General features: G+C 38.1%; 1 protein-coding gene across 2 annotated transcripts in view; it reads right to left on the bottom strand.

The window, feature by feature from the left end:
• Positions 1-14389, bottom strand: part of Xpo7 (exportin 7) — a 42815-nt gene extending 28426 nt beyond the window's left edge. The window contains exons 1-9 of one of the 2 annotated variants that reach the window (XM_051195410.1): positions 14245-14389; positions 13592-13738; positions 11070-11163; positions 9863-10029; positions 8373-8465; positions 4781-4885; positions 3002-3167; positions 2090-2163; positions 438-557 (exon numbers count right to left, since the gene is read on the bottom strand). In XM_051195410.1, coding sequence (XP_051051367.1) covers positions 438-557; positions 2090-2163; positions 3002-3167; positions 4781-4885; positions 8373-8465; positions 9863-10029; positions 11070-11163; positions 13592-13738; positions 14245-14265 — 987 coding nt within the window. In that variant the 5' untranslated portion in view covers positions 14266-14389. The remainder of the gene's footprint in view (positions 1-437; positions 558-2089; positions 2164-3001; positions 3168-4780; positions 4886-8372; positions 8466-9862; positions 10030-11069; positions 11164-13591; positions 13739-14244) is intronic. The other variant, XM_051195411.1, reaches the window with a different exon arrangement.
• Positions 14390-16870: the final 2481 nt, after the last annotated feature.

Genomic DNA, 16870 nt, shown 5'->3' with positions numbered 1-16870 from the left:
AGTGATATTAGATAAATTTTGGGTATTAAAAAAAAGTGAGAGAAGAAAAAAGTCACCAAATTATGGAATGTATCTCTGAAAAAGAAGCATTTCCTTTCTAACTTAAAGATGGCCTTGTATGTTAGATTATGCATATCAATGTTAAACACCAAGAAACAAAAACAATCTTTAGGTTCTTAATTTCTTGAGGGAACAGGAATTGCTGGTTCCATCTTTGCTGGCTTGTATTTGATGACCTCTTCCCACGATTTCTGTATTCCGGAGCTACAGGACCCATGGTCCTCTCTGGACCAAATATGCCCCAAATTATCCATAGATCTTCAGACGTGCAGACTAAGCTGCTTCTTGGGGTTTCTGCCATGAGTAGCTTGATGAACTTCCTTCAGACTTCAGTCATACACTAATTCAGTATACATGTACGTTCTCAGAAACCTTACCTGTGGATTTTCCAGTATTCGTTTAACACCATCAACAAGATGAGAGAGAAATTTGGCCCTCTCAGCATTGTTAAATAGGGATCTCCGGACTGAAGCAATCTGTACTAAGCAGGACAATACCTGCAAGCAAGGCACAGCACAGACACACTCAGTAAGATGGGCAGCCATGGCCTTCTATCCACAAAAAATGCCAATCAATTTGTAGCTTTAATAAAGCTTGAGGTTTAGATTTTTTTTAAAAATAAGATCAAGGTCTGCTTACAGAACTATATGATGAAATAATCAGGTTGAATCTATGCCCTGAAAAAAAATGTTTTCTTCCTTTTTTCACTGTGCTAGTTACTTGTCTCTTTCCGCATCTAGTTTCTAGTCTTTTCTGCATGCTTTGTTCCCAGCAAGATAGACTTTTATCAGCAGTAGCACAGCTGTTGCTCTTGCTTTGGGCTGGCTTCAGCCTTAGGGAAGCTCTAGGAGGTCAGAAGATAGAAAGACTAAGATGCTCTCCTTCCCACTCCCTGACTGAACTACAAGCAGGCAGTTTCTCTGAAAACTGTCATAGCCTCTGCTGTATAGCTGTCTCCTAGTATGTAGGCTGAGCTCTCCCAGGACTGCACGCCCCTCCCACCATCCACAAAGGGCACACGTCAGCATGCCTTATTGGTCAATGTGAGTTTGTACAATTATAAACAGTGTTTTCACTGACTACCCCTCTTGATTGTGCTACTTCTTCCTGAAGTGACTTCAGGATGCACATGATACTGAATTCATATTCATGCCAAAGGGAAGACCTGCATTAGTTTGGAAAAGTACAACGACCAGGAAAGTGATCCATTACAGAAACACCAGGCAGAACATCCATTACTTTACTGTGTTCCTATGTATATATCATACAGAATAGTATTTAAGTTCAAAAATCCCTGGACAAACAAGGTTTTAGAACATGAATGACCTTGTGATCTAAGGCATGTACATTACTGCCAGACAGCATCCCAATACTTTTTGGGAGAAAGGCAAACTGGCCTTGCATTTTATCATTCATGACTATGTAACTTTGACTTCAGAGAATTTCTTTTCTTCTTTCCCTCAAAATTGTTATGTGGGGGATAGGGTGACTTTAAATTCCCAATACAGTGGCCTCTACTTCCCACGTGCGGGGAAAATAGGAGTGCCTGAAGGATTTCAAAAACATCTCATGCCATTCTCAATGTTTACCTAGACAAGGAGCAAATGAATCCTCACACACTAGCCTAGGGCAATCACTAGGGTTACAGTCACAAGATCGGACAGAAAGAGCTTGACATTAGCCATAACCTGACAATAGACAGAAAGAATTAAAACAAAGACTCTGCTGGTAGAACTTTTAGGTTATAACCTCAGCAGCAACATATTGGGTAACTAACCCTACAACATCCACACCATATTTCTGTCACCTCCCCTACTAAAACAAAACAAAATAGGGTTTTTTTCTATATAGCCCTGGCTGTCCTTGAGCTTGATATGTAGACAAGGCTGTCTCTGAACTCAAAGAGATCTTCTGGCCACCATGTCTAGTTGATTTCTATGATTTTGCAAAGCAAAACAGACCTAAGGTTTATTTACTAATGCTACTTTCTACAAAAAGTTTTGCTTTAGAAACTGGGATTCTGACTTACCAAAGGTGAGAATGAGGGAGGGATGGAATGATACAGGTCAAAAAACAACTGTAGAGTCGAAGAATCTAAGAACGCTAGGAGAAAAAAGACAAAAGATATGACTTTACTTGCCTGCACAGGTCTACATGCATTTTTTCTGCATTATATATTAGGGACCATATTCTTCTGATAATTTGTCAAAAAAATATGTATATCTATTTTTTAGAAAACGATAAACTAAGATTTTCTTTTCCTCTAGGTTAAAAAAAGTACTGATTTCAGCTCCTTTATGAAATGTTTATCTTTTTTACTGTAAAGGAACTTTAGTTAATCTTAACCCCCCTTTCCACAGTTGCCCCAGGAAAAAAAACACATGCTGAAATTCTTTTATTTTTTTGTCATTTAAAGACTGGGTCTTGCCATATACATGCTGGCCTTGAACCTGGAATCTCTCTGTATCAGCTAGGACCACAGTTAAGTGACACCTTATGACATGTTTTTAAGTAACAGAAATGTGAGCTGGAGAGATGGCTAAGTAGTTAAGAGTACTTAATGATCTTTCAGAGGCCTGGGTTTGGTTCCCAGCATCCACATGGTGGCTTACAACTGTCTGTATCTTCATTCATACAGATCCAATATCCTCTTGTGGCCTCTGAGGGCACCAGGCATGCAAATGGTATACAGATATACATGTAAACATAAAATTAAAAAAACAAACAAATAAACCCCCTACTCCCCAGAAGTCTCTGGTGCTAATTAGTAATTGTAATGCTTGGGGTAATCTATAAGACTCCTCCATGAATCCTCACCAGGTTGTAAACAAAGGCATGAAAATACTAAGTTTTGTTCAAAGTAAAGGAAGAATTATAAGGCCTCTCTGGACTATTCTATAGACATAGGGCAGGCAACTCAGATATAAGGGCTCTCTGTTACCTGATCTCCAGCTGGTGGGGATCTGTACTGTACACAGGTCATCTGAGGACTCATCAGTAGATGTGCCGATGAAATCAAAGTTCAGACAGTTATGGGTGAGTTTGAGCAGCTGCATTAGCAAGCCATGCTGACTTTCATCATTCAAGTTCAGATTCTTTCCTGATGCCTGGAAAATTGTCACATAATGAATGAGCTCCAAACAGTTTTCTTTTCCCAGCTTCAGAAGTAGGTTGCTAAGCCAGAAAAGGAGGGCTATACTTCAGCATAGTAAAATGTTTTTACTCCAGAAAGATGTTGCACTTTTATTAACAATGTCATCATGAAAAAAAAAAAAAACAAAATACAAAAACAAAACCTATTCTTTCGTTTAGTATCAACACAAATGTAAAAATATGAAGCTGGTATTTAGAGAAATCCCCTGGTTAACACTTCTTTTTCATATGTAGTCATAATGGCCACTGGGAGTCCTAAGCAATACAGGATGTGGCATCTGGATGAGCGATCTCAGTAATTTCTAGGGTGGCTGAAATAAAGCTATGGACAGAGTTCAGAATAAGCTTTTAATTCCTTTCCTCTTCGTAAAAGCATCACAGCCAAAATTTTTTCTAATTAGAATTAAAATCAGTCTTGAATATTACATATTTATCTGCAGTGCATCTGCAGACTTAGGCTAGGTCCATAGTATCTGTGGTAACAGTTTCTAAGGATCGACTAGCTGGGCCTCAGTAACAACCTGGCTAATTATTTCTGATAGGATCAGAGAGAAGGATTTGGTTCTTAGTTTTCTCAAAAGCTATTTTTCTTAGCAGATGTCACAGCTTTGTGGGTACCAGAGCTTTGCCCAGCAGCTTCCTGAACAATAGAACATTTATAAATTTGGGGTGTAATCAAGTGAGTAAAAGATGGATGTAGTTAACGGGGAAACAATATAGATTTGTTTCTGGAGCTAAAATTGTGAAATACTATAAAATGATAATAAAAACACATAAAAGTGAACTAAAAAACTCAGAGGCTATCTACAAGTAGCTTTCCATGTTGAAAAAGCCACCTGTCCACTGTTACAAATGTGTAGGATTCTCCCTGTTCCCTTCCTTAATGTTTGTGAGATAGAGTCTTATCTGTAGCCTAGGCATATTGCATTGTGACAGTCTTACTATTTTCTGTGACACTGGGGATTGAACCAGTGTCAAGTACTCTATCTAACTTTTTTGATTAAGTTTAATGCTATCAATAGATGAAATTAAAACCAGCTATCTATTTAAAATAGATAATTCCTTTATGTAATACTGCTTATCCCTTCAGGTTATAAATCTAAGTGAATGCTAAAAATCTCAAAACCTGTTCTTTTTTTACAGATGTTGCTTATTTGTTGCTTTTAACTCAGCAGGGGAGTTTTGTATGCTAACAATGTAGTCTGAACCTGCTTGCAAAACACTTAAGAATCTAAACTCCATAAAGCCATCAGGCTTCCATTCTGTACAGACATTTTATGTGGCCATAAAGTAACAAACAGCAAGTTTCTAACTTTGTAGTAAACTAGATTCTTTGAAGGAACAAGGAATAAATGTTCACTTACTGCTTTTTACCTAGGGGTATAGCTTTTAAATGGGGAAACCATGCAATCCTTTCTCTAAGTCAGGATCAACCTGGCTAGCTGTTTTCTTTGTCTCTAGATGTGTGTAATGTGAGAGAGGATGGGCTCAGTCAAGTGGTGACTTCTAACAAATCCTCTTACCCCTGAAAAGGGACAAGGAATTATAACCTAACTTATAACCATACCTGTTTTAGTAAATTGCAGGAAAGTGTGAAGATATCAAACAGTGACGAGTCTCGGAAAGAAGAGGCTATTTTTCTGTGTTTGGTTAAAGGATGGGTGGTGTCTGCCTGTGTAGAAAAGAATAAGCCAATGCAAATTTTAAAATTAATTATCATGGGTGGGGGTCATGTAGATTTCAAATAAACCAGAAGGATTTTCAACAATGCAATATAAACACAAAACTCATTTCTATAGCTATATTTATTGTTAAATCAGATCTAGTAAAAGATGTAGAGAATGGGATGGGAGAAGATATTACTCATGGCTAACATTATCTCTTTTCTTTCTAGTGTGTAGAGGAAAAGCAAAACTGCACAAACAGTTAGCATACATTGCCAACAATTGCTGTCATGTCATGGCTAAGTTACAAAACCAGACAGAGCAGCAAGGCTGGGCTTTGTTAACACATCAGGGCTAAAGCAACTGCTCAATTTCAAAACAGTTAGTAATGGCCATGAACTTGTAGCCTCACTTCATTTTCTAACCTATTTCAACATGGAAATGATTTCTTAAATGGTTCTAAGGTTCTCATTCCACTGTTATTTTCAGCTGCTATAGAATAGTATATCTTGTATTTTTAACATGTAGTAGACACTCAACAAGTGGAAAAAGAATTAAGGTTGTTTATAGTATTGGTAGTCTAGCCATGTAAACTTAAATTTCTTCCATTTATTGATCAATGCATCCAAGAGAGGTTAATTTTGTTTTAGTCACATTGAAGAGTCATACAGCAAACTCCTCCAAAATGTTCAACAGGAATGGTAAAGAGAAATACATTTTCTGATTTGAATGTGCTAATAAATAATGGAAATTACTCAGAGGTTCAAAATATTCCAATTCTACTGTTCATGTCACTGTGCTGTATGTCTTAGACGATGAAGCTATGCATTTGTTTGTTTATGAGACAGTCTCACTATGTAACCCTGGCTGGCTGTCTTAGAACTTGATCCATAGACCTGGCTTGCCTTGACCTCACAGAGATCCACCAGCCTCTTTCTCTCTAGTGCTGGGACTAGAGACAAGTACCATGCCAGGCCATTGCTAAGTTATATACATATACATAGTACCATATACTACTGTTGAACTGATCATAATAAACAAGTTAACTTCTGGTAACTGAATTTGGGATACTGTGCTTGTAGGCAAACCCTCTACTATGGAGCTATGTCCCCAATCCCCGCCAGTGACCAGATTTGCTAGGTACTAAAGAAGATGTGTGGAATAGAAGGCAGACAGGATCTAAGGGTGAATCCATATGGCTGGCACCTTTTAATCTCTATAGTTGCACATAGGAATAGATAGGAGACCCGGGGCTTATGAGCTGGGGTGTGGCTTGAGATCAGGGGTTGACAATAGGCTGTCATGCTAATGGAAGGGCCACAACTTCCTCTAGCCAGAGATAAGAATTTTTCTCTAATTTTAGCAAGTAGGAACTTTCTTCAGGCCCCTGAGGGAATAGGGACATGCTTAAATACCTGACCTTGGGAAAAGGACTTTCTTGGGGGTATCAGACATTCCATTATAGAATATTATTGTTTCTTGTCATTAGTTTATCCAAAGAATTAAAGCTTAAAAGAGAGCAGAGAGAAAGCTAGACAAACACTACTATGAACCTAAGCAGGCCTTAGGAAGTTATAAATCTTTATTATCAATTATCAAGCATATGTTACTTATCTAAATTTTCTAGCAGCTTGAATGGGACTAGGCAGAGTTATCATGCTATATGGTTCCAAGATGTTGGGGACTTTCTCCACAGAATTACTTTTTAAAAAGAGGCTACCATTATACATATTCTTATCTTTCACCACAGCCTACACAAAATTTCCCAAAGAGCAAAGCATAATAGTGACAACAATTAAAAATGGAAGTAAAAGGGTACTGAAGAATTGTGATCTGAAAAGTTGAAATGATGGAACTTTGTCAAGTAGCAATGGTCGCCATGTGATTCATGCAACAACCAATCACTTAAGCAAAACACAGGGAAAACTGTATCTTTTTAAATACCAACCTTCATGTTATTTAGAGGGTGGGAGCAAACTTTGAGAGAGAACATTAAGCTATGGCTTTTGTATTTGGTTAATAGATGCTCTCTTTACTATATAGGTATCAATGGTTGAACAAAGTACATTGCTAACAACACAGGATCTGGTTATCTATGTGGGCTCAAATTTAAATAGTATTGCTCATTAATTGAAACTATCATGTACCACAGTTTCATTATCCATAAAATGGGACACCACAATACTCACCACCTCACAAGATTTTTGAGAATAGAATCAGTTAATTTTCATTGGGGAGCTTAAGAGTTGTGACTGGGCCCATCAGTTAGTCAAAAGTCCAAACTATTGGTACTTTGATAACTACTGCTCACAATGGCAACTGCATCTAACAGATAATACAATACAGACTCCCAGTCTCAACAAGCTATAATCTAGAGCATTAAAAGAGTACCAACTTTACAGTTAAAAGTTTTCAGGGGTTAATAAAACATCTGCATAATTATTAGCAATAGCAACAGTAATGCCAATGTAATTAATGTGCTGGCAACTTAATGTAAGGTGTTACAACTAATATCAATGCTAGCTTGTTCGATAATTATAAAATTCTAGCTAAATATAGAAGCAAACAAGTAAAATAATAATAGCCAGAGCAAAAAGGGGAAAAAAATGAAAAAAGAAGAAAACAGCCACTGGTGTTTCCTCTGTAATGCTTGATTTGACATCCATGACTACTTGAAAGAATAATTGGAAAAGGCTTATTTTATTCGCTCCTGAAAGATCACCAGCAATACTTTTAGTAGTAACATACAGGGACTGACTTCTATTTACTTATATTTAAGAAATTGTATTTACCTTTTTTTTTTTTGTTTTCTTTTTTGAGACAGGATCGCTAGTCTAGGCTGGCCTTGAACTCCTGATGGTTCTGTCTACACCTGCCATGTGCTGGGATTTATAGAAGTGTATCATCATGCCTACTGTGTGTGGTTGTAAGGACCAGGGCTTGAAGCACGCTCCTTAAACCCTTTACCACTGAGCAGCAAGCCAACAAGCCTAAGCCTGGGGACTGATTTTAAATAACTTTAGCAGATAGTAATGTTTACAGGGGCAGATGGGCCACACTGATTTCACTTCTATAATTGGTACTTTATAATTAGGCCCTTGCACTAGGGTAAGGCAGTATTTTCTTTCTTTTTGAAATGGGCGTCTTATTAATACATAGCTCAGGCCAGCCTCAAACTCATGATGGTTCTCCTGCCACAGCCTCCCATATTCTGGTATGGTTCTGACATAGATGACATCATCATTCTCATCTCTAAAAAGAACATTCACGCTAATAAGGAAAACTAATATGGGAGAACAACATACTTTAGTGATTTCAGATGCGGCCTAGATTAAAAAAGATTGATGTGGGTTCCATTTACAGAGGAAAACCAAGTGGGTTTATTTTGTTTCAAAAAGGCATTAATCACTTACCGCAAAAGCACACAACTGCCAAAAAACATCACCCCACACACAGCAGAAAGCACCAATACTAAGAAAAAAATGTGTCACTTACTTCAATAAGGAAGGCTGTAGCACTTACTTGATTAATTTCATTGGTGAGTTGAGATAAAATTGTGACGCCAATGATGCAGTACTCAACACTGTCCTGGTAAGCAAATGCACAGGAGAAGGTTGGCATGGCCTGGCTTTGGAATGCACTCTTACTACTTAATTATAGATTCCTTGTTACCAGGAAATTGCATAGAAAAGGCAGCAAGGAATTAGTTTCAACCTGCTGCCTTATAGGAAATAAAGACTACTTTCCATTTAACTTTATCAAATTTGGAAGTTTCCTGAAGCACCACAGCATAAACATTATTAAAAGAAAAACTGCAAAAACATCTGTAGAGAAATGACAAGTAACTTAAGTTTTAAAAGGGACTGTTTACAACATTAAGAAAAAGGTAAAGGGGAGAGGGACTGGAGAGATAGCTCAGCAGTTTTCCAAAGGACCTGGGTCCAAGTCCCAGCATCCATTTGTAATAGTCCCAGGGAATTGGAAGCCCTCTTCTGGCCTCTGTAGACTCCAGGCCTGCAAACTTACATGGATGTAAAATACCCAAATTCACAGAATAAAAAATAAAGCAGTAAATTAACACATAAAAGTTTGTTCTGCCTCACTCATAACACAAACAACGCTACTAATTATTCTTCTTTTTAAAAAAATTATTTATTTATTATGTATACAATGTTCTGCCAGCATGTGTCTCTGCAGGCCAGAAGAGGGCACCAGATCTCATTACAGATGAGTGTGAGCCACCATATGGTTGCTGGAAACTGAACTCAGGACCTCTGGAAGAGTAGTCAGTGTTCTTAACCACTGAGCCATCTCTCCAGCCCCTATTATTTTTACCTACTAAGTTATAAAAACAAAAAAGCTTAGTTTATAAGGGCTGAGATACCAGAATAGGGTATTCTTAAAAACTGAACTTCCTTTTCTTGTTTGTTTTTCAAGACAGGGTTCTCAGCTATGGAGCCAGTACCAGAACTTGCTCTGTAGACCATGCTAGCCTTGAACTCTCAGAGATCCTCCTGCCTCTGCCTCTGCCTCTTCCCAGTGTCAAACTGAACTTTTCTGAAGATTATTTGGAAATATCTTTGAAAGCCATACATACTTTCATCTTTTTGACTATTTTAAGGTCGGGAGTTCACTGACAGATACACTTTCTCAAACCGTTTACCTGTAGAATACCAGTTAATTATTTTACAGCATTTTAGCTTGGTAGCTTGGAGAAGGCTGGGCTGGTGGTGGTGGCACATGCCTTTGATCCCAGCACTCGGGAGGCAGAGGCAGGTGGATCTCTGTGAGTTCGAGTCCAGCCTGGTCTACAGAGTGAGTTCCAGGACAGCCTCCAAAGCTACAGAGAAACCCTGTCTCAAAAAAACCAAAAAGATGGAGAATATTTCAGAAAAAAAGTAGGTAAGCATCAAGTCTATTTTTGTTGCTTCCCCATTTCTATTATATAGCTCTCTCTCCCCCCCTCATATACATGTACACTGTACCTGTAAAAACCTTGTGACATCTGTGATTGCATTTCTGAAGACATAGTCATCCTTCTGACAGTCAAACCAGCCCAGCTTCGTGATTCTGGCGTATAACTGGATGAGTGCTTGTGTCACGAAAGTAGCCAACTTTGGCCGAGTGGCAAGGTAGTTGAGCACATAGTTCCCTAAGAAATAAAAAAGTCTGCATGCTAAAAAGGCTTTAAACACAGAAGGCCAGTCTTTAAAACACATTAAATAGCCAGAAACAGTAAATTCAGACTTAACTCTCTTAATTCTTTATGCTACTGAGAAACGAGGCTTCAGATTTAAGACTATGACAATGATAATCTTCATGGTTCTGAGGACTAACCCAGGGCATGCTTTAGACTATTGTAAGCTTGCCCTGCTGACTTCAGTTATGGGCAAGGGCAATCAAGATCACTAAGAGTAATTTAGAGACTGCTAAGGGCTTGTTCAAAAGTGGGTATTTGTGTGTGTGTGTGTGTGTGTGTGTGTGTGTGTGTAGCTCTGGAGCCTATCTTGGAACTCTGTAGACCAGGCTGGCCTCAAACTCTGAGAGGTCCGCCTACTTCTGACTCCTGAGTGCTGGGATTAAAGGGTGCACTACCACTGCCCAGCATTTAAAAATGTTTTTAAGTCTGACCAATGCTGACATTTATAAATAGTCAAGATGGGGATATTAAAATCATGATTTTCTTTTCAGAAAAAAGTTATTATAGGCTTTTGGATTTAGAATTTTACATTATCATAATGACAAATCTAAAGGATAGCAGCCTTAAATGTGGCTAAATAATGCCATATATGCAGAACTAAAAAAGCCTTAAAAAAAGTTTTTTTCTGAGGTATCAGTGACATAAAAGAGAGAGAGAGAGAGAGAGAGAGAAGGAGCTGGGTGGTGGTGGATAACTATATATAAATCTAGCAGGTGAGGTAAGACAAGAGGAATGTGAACTTGAGGCCAGCTAGAGGTACACAGAGAGGCCCTATCTCAAAAGCAAACAAAAAAGTGAATAAAGAAAATGTGCTAGCAACCAAAGGGATGTTTTAGGAATTATGGTAAGTAACTGCACTGAACCCAAATATCTGGGGAAAAATCCTGAATCCTAGCTATATTTAAGTACACTCAACTATTTAGCTATTTAGTTACTATCAGCACACTAGGAACCAGATTTCTGTAAGACAAAGCAGAAAGCTCCACACTTACGGATATCTATCCGCTGTTCCAATGGTAGTGGGTTGTTTGTTCGTGACACAAGCTTGGTAAGGCATGTAGCTGCTAGCAACTGAGAGTAGGATGACTGGAAAAGAGGGGAAAAAAAAACACCAAACATTGTATTGGGCTAATCAGCTGTAAGGTTTGTTTTAACATGTTTAATGGTGTTTCACTAAGTTTCACCTTGTGACATTCTCTGCTATACAGAATTAGAATAAAAGGAAAACTGAACTGTTGAACAGAACAGTCCCACCATACTACATAGTTCATCTCCAAACTGTATCTGTCCATCAGCACAGCTCTGGGGGAGTGCATATGATGGTTTTACAGTAAACTTCAGATCAACTATTTGAGAAAATTTATGTCCTAATAATAGAATATTATCTTATTCTCCAGTGAGGTTTTTAATGAATTTTGGACCTTCAGAACACTACACCATTTCAACTGGTCATAAAACAAGGAGGAATCACGCAGTGTGATCTTACATAAAATCACGCAACAGGAAGAGATTCAGAACCACTAAAAGTAATCTAACTGAAGGTCAAAAATAATTGTCCACGAAGCCAAATCTTAAAGACATCTATTCATGTTAGTATTTTTACATAACATCAACAGGTAGAAAAGATTCTTAAGACTAAGAAAAAGAAATTATTGGTGGTGTTCTACTGTAATTGCAGCACTCCTGAGGCTCAGGCAGGAGGACAGCTGTGAGTTCAAGGCTAATTAAATGCCATAAACATTAAGACCCAATCTCAAAAACAAAACAGCATGAGTAATATAACAGAAAAAAAAAAGTTACACAAGTAAACTTGAATGTGATTTATACTCATATACCTGAACAATTTACTGTTAAAAACAAATTTTTTATACATAATTTTTAATAGACTTATTGGGACACTGAGAAGTCTGCACAGATTAAATACAATGAATCCAATAATTGTTTTAAGTACTGTACTGATACTGTTTCTTTCTATTTTATGAACGGTCAGGGTAGAGTCAACAGTTTAGAGAGTGCATGTAGATCTGTGAGCAAGAGGCGAAAGAAAAGAGCTACTTGTACATCTCCCAAGACACACGCTTTGTACCATTTTGTAAACAACGACTTCAAGAAAATGCACAGATACTATGTGCAGGAAGCCTCAGTCAGACCAGTATTCAACCTGACTTGAAGTTGTAATCTTCAGATACTTAGACAAATCCTTGAACTTTAAAAGGGTAATTTTAACCAAGACAATACTGATGTAAACTAAACAGAAAGTCAATTAGAATTCTATTTTCATCAATTCAGCCCTTTCACATTTTTATATTCTTTTGACCTGAAGGATGGATGGATATATATTTTTGTGACAAGGTCTAACTTTATAGCCAAGGTTAATCTTGAACTCATGACACCTATCTCACTGCTATGATTACAGGCATAAGCTACTCACCACCCCAGAAACATTTATAAACAAAAATTATAGGGGTACATTGTTCAAGATACAATATTGTACCATCATTTCTATTTCCACCTCTACCAGGCTCACAGTAATCATAGCTATTTCTCAGTATCTTCCTTTTTATCTGTGAAAAGGATAATACAGCAGGCATTAAGAGAAAACACAAGAAAAAGAAAATCCAACTGGGTGTGATGACACAGGCCTTTAATCCCAGCAGTTCGGATGCAATAGGTGCATTTCTGAGTTTAAGGACAGTCTGTTCTACAAAATGAGTTCTAGGACAACCAAAGCATTAGAGAAACAAAAAGATAAAAAGAAAATAGAAAAAACAGAACAGAATTGAAGTTTATACTATTCCTTTGTCTAAGGAAGGTCAGGCCAGGTGTTGATGCTCCTAAAGCTGGAGTTATTGGTTTTTGAAAGTTACCTGACATGGGTGTTGGGACCCAAACTCCGGGTCCTTTTCAAGAGCAGTTTATGTTCTGAACCACTGATCTCCTCAGCTGTAGTTTGTGGGGATTCCAATTATAAAACCTAAACTTCCCAGCTAGACATGGTCACAGTCTAAATCTTAACATGGGAGGCAGAGCAATCAGGAGTTCAAGGTTGGCCTCAGCTACACAGCAAGTTTGAGACTACCCTAAACTACATGAGACTGTCTCAGATACTCCAACAAAACACTTTAATAATTTTCACTGTCATGGTCCCTTAGATTTGTTTAGCAATCAGTTAAGCAGAGCTGAGGAGAAAGAAGACAGACCAAGAAGTTTACGTAACAACAAAGACTTATATAACCCTTTATACCTTATAAAGGACCCTAACCCTGAGATAACACTGAAGCATAAAAATAGAGAATGCACCCCAGGAATCTGGTGCAGGACAGAAATATATTTGCAAAGAGTTTACTGATGAGGCCATTGCTAATCTGGCTAGCATGATACAGTGTTCAATAGTAAAATGGATACAGATACCTTAAGACTCAGAGCAGAGATAACCTAGTCTGTCCCTAAAGTTAAAACCAGAGCATTTTCTTTAATTCTTGTTACCCTTTAGGACTTGTTAACTCTTACTTACACTTCCCCTCTCAAGGAGCAGCTGACACTTGCTCAGGCAATCAGGGCTGTTGGTGAATTCAACCAAGGCTTTCTCTGCCTGCAGTCGAGTGGTTGTATCTGTTGTTTCATACAACTGTTTGCACAGATTCTCTAGTTGGGCCAGGCTCTGGAAAAGATTAGTAAGAAATACATCAGTCTCGGCAATTACCTATCTAATACACTCTAACTTGAAATTCCTAGACAGAGATAACCATGCTCAGTTAAGCAAAAACTGCCACTCATCAGATGCCAAGTAGCCTTTATTTCAGTGCTTTTATTTGAAGCATTAGAAAACAAAATGACAGAATGCTTAAAATGTCTATGCAATTTTGAGTCATTCCTTTGGGAAATAAGCACAAAGGACATACTTTCCCTCGTAAACAACCACCTCCTAAGTTCTTCCAAAATATTTCAAACAAAAATTCAAAACTTTTGTTATCAATTGTAAAAGTACCAGTAGGGGAATTGTCACTCAAATCAAGCACACAATACACAATTTAAATATAATACAGACCTTGACATGTTTTTTTTCCCCCCTTTTGTGCAGTAGTTGCTAGCTTACAGCTACCTATGTGAATAAAGATATCACCCCTACAAAGCTTCTCAGAGAAGATTTGAGAATATAGTACACACCTTCCTCCCTGAGTCCCGCATGTCTCAAGTGCAGCATACACTCTTCCGATAGATTTAAATTCTTGCTTCACTTCCACATTTAAAGTGAAAGGGTCAAAATAAATTCAACCCTAGCATCTGCTTACTTGCAGATAAGACAAGGGAAACTCCCCAAACAAACCCGTCTCTCCAAATCTTGAACCTGCTCCAGAGAGGCAGCAAGGGTTTGGGTGTGTGCTTTGCTTACAACCAAAGGGATGCAAACAAATCTACTTCCACTCCACTCTCAAGACAAGGTTGGAGAGAATTAGTTAAAGCCCCTTCTCACTGACTGAAGAGGACAGCAAACGTGTTAGTTTTTAACAAATGGTTTGGACTTTAAGAACTTTCAATAGTAGTAAGCAAGGCTTTGGTTAAGTAGTTTGAGGGATCTAACTATTAGAAGTGACCATTCTGACAAGAATAAAATGGTGATATTGAAACAAGCTGCGGAAATTGCCTGAAATGTATTACATGCCTGCCTAAGGCTTTTCATTTATGCTGCCGCATTCACAAGGCAGGAAAGCCCTTAGGCAGGATCCCTATTTTATTAAATGTGATTAATAAATCCTCACCAGCAGACAAAAGGCAACAAAGGTGGACACTATCAGCATTACTCTAGGAAACCCCTAAAGAGTAAAACTCCACCTTTCATCCTCCAAAAGGAACAAACAGAAGTGTTTTGAGACTCCAGTGAGACTCACTTGTTTCTCCTGACTTCCAGCTACTTCTCACTAGCTTCAGCTCAAAGCAGAGAAATTTGTAGCTGTGAAGTTAGATGTAGTTGTGAATTCAGATCTTAAGTCTAAAAGTTCAGTGAGTACTCTGATTTCCCACTCCACTTGGCTCACAACACAGAAATAAAGGAGAAATCTATCCCACAAAACACTGTGAATGTCATTTTATGTTTGCCAGTCCTGGCTTAAGACCCCACTGAAAATGGAGTAAATTTAATCATAAATCCCCACATTCTTTTTCTTTTTAGAGCATGGCTATCCTGGAATTCCCTACGTAAATGAGGCTGGCCTTCAACATCAGACTTCAATTTCCTCATGTAAAATGATTCCCTCAAAACAAAAGGAAACAAATTATTTTTAAAAGGCAACAGGGAGGGGCAGCATCAAGAAGATACCAATACTTAAAAAGGAAAGTTTGGCTTTAAATTTGCTACTAGGGACCAGGCAGTGATGGGACATGCCTTTAGTCCCAGAACTCAAGAGGCAGAGGCAAGTGAGGCCAGCATGCTCTACCAGTGCGAATTCCAGGACAGGTCCCAAAGCTACACAGAGAAACCCTGTCTTGGAAAAACAAAAAAATTGCTATTAGGTAATTGCATCAACCACCCACGCTTCACAGCCAGCACATACCCTGAACAGACATCCTCTAAACAGACCTGCTGCTACTTAAGGTATAATGAGGCTCCTTAAGATCTGATCAATCAGTTCTAGTAGCTTCCCCACAGCAACTCTTCTTTATATTTATTTCAATAAAGCTGTTCATTCTAGGATGGCTAGGCATCTCTTTAATAATCCAACATGCAGGTCATGGTGGGGCTGTAGCTGCAGTTTTGATTTGCTAATTTAGCAAACACACTGAGGAGTAAGACTGGTAATGAATTTTCTCAGCTCATGAAACAAGGCTGCTTGCAAACAAAACCAACCTGACCATTTATACAGAAGCCTGAAGACCAACAGTTCCAGCTCTGTGTTTCCAGAACAAATGGGTAACAGTTTTGTTCCCACAGAATCAGTGTCTTAAAAACATAGGGCTGACAGTCACCTCTTCTATGTTGACCCAAGTACCCATGGAAGACAAGAGGAATGAGGCATGTATGGTCTTTGGTTCCTAGTGTTCCCACAGCAAATCTAATGGTTAGGCTGACTTTCTTTTGTTTTTACATAACCTAAAATAATTTAAATCATTATTATCTGATTAGCTACCAAAGCTACTACTTCACACTTAAAGTAGCAACAATGCACCACGGCATGAGAACTGATGGTCAACTTCTCCCTATTGTTACATTATATGATGCTATGCTTGTCATAAACAAAACAAAACAAAACAAAAAAAACCACACACAAAAAACCCCCTCCAGATATGAAGGGCTATTTCCTATTCCTAAAACTGTCATACCTATAATCCACAGAGCAACTTCTATCTGGTGCCACCAAAACAGAAAAGCTCAGTTACAAACTAAAAAGGTGATCTTCAAACTAGCAAAGTACTTCTTTATAACAAGGAACTCAGACCATTAACCCTAGCCTAGAGCCAGACTGATTTTGGCAATAGTCACATGACACTGAAAAAAAAAATACCTACATACATACTTGTGAGCGTAAATACATAAAATACAAACTATAAAATGCAGCTCAATTGCTCATATTTCAACATAAGAACTATTGTTGGGATCATAGACCTCAAAGTATGAAGACTTAGCTGAAGAGCAGATTCTACATAAGGAAAATAATTTTGCTTGTACATTGGATACTACAGTACACCACAAAGCAGAAATAGTGTAGAATATATCTTAATTAGTTTGTATACTATTGGTTTTCAAATACGTAACAGGTCGTTGTCCTCATTAGTATAGTGGTGAGTATTCTAGTGG

Source organism: Phodopus roborovskii, unplaced genomic scaffold (genome assembly GCF_943737965.1).
Source record: "Phodopus roborovskii unplaced genomic scaffold, PHOROB, whole genome shotgun sequence".
Taxonomy (NCBI): Eukaryota; Metazoa; Chordata; class Mammalia; order Rodentia; family Cricetidae; genus Phodopus; species Phodopus roborovskii.
This window is presented reverse-complemented; position numbering and strand designations above follow the sequence as displayed.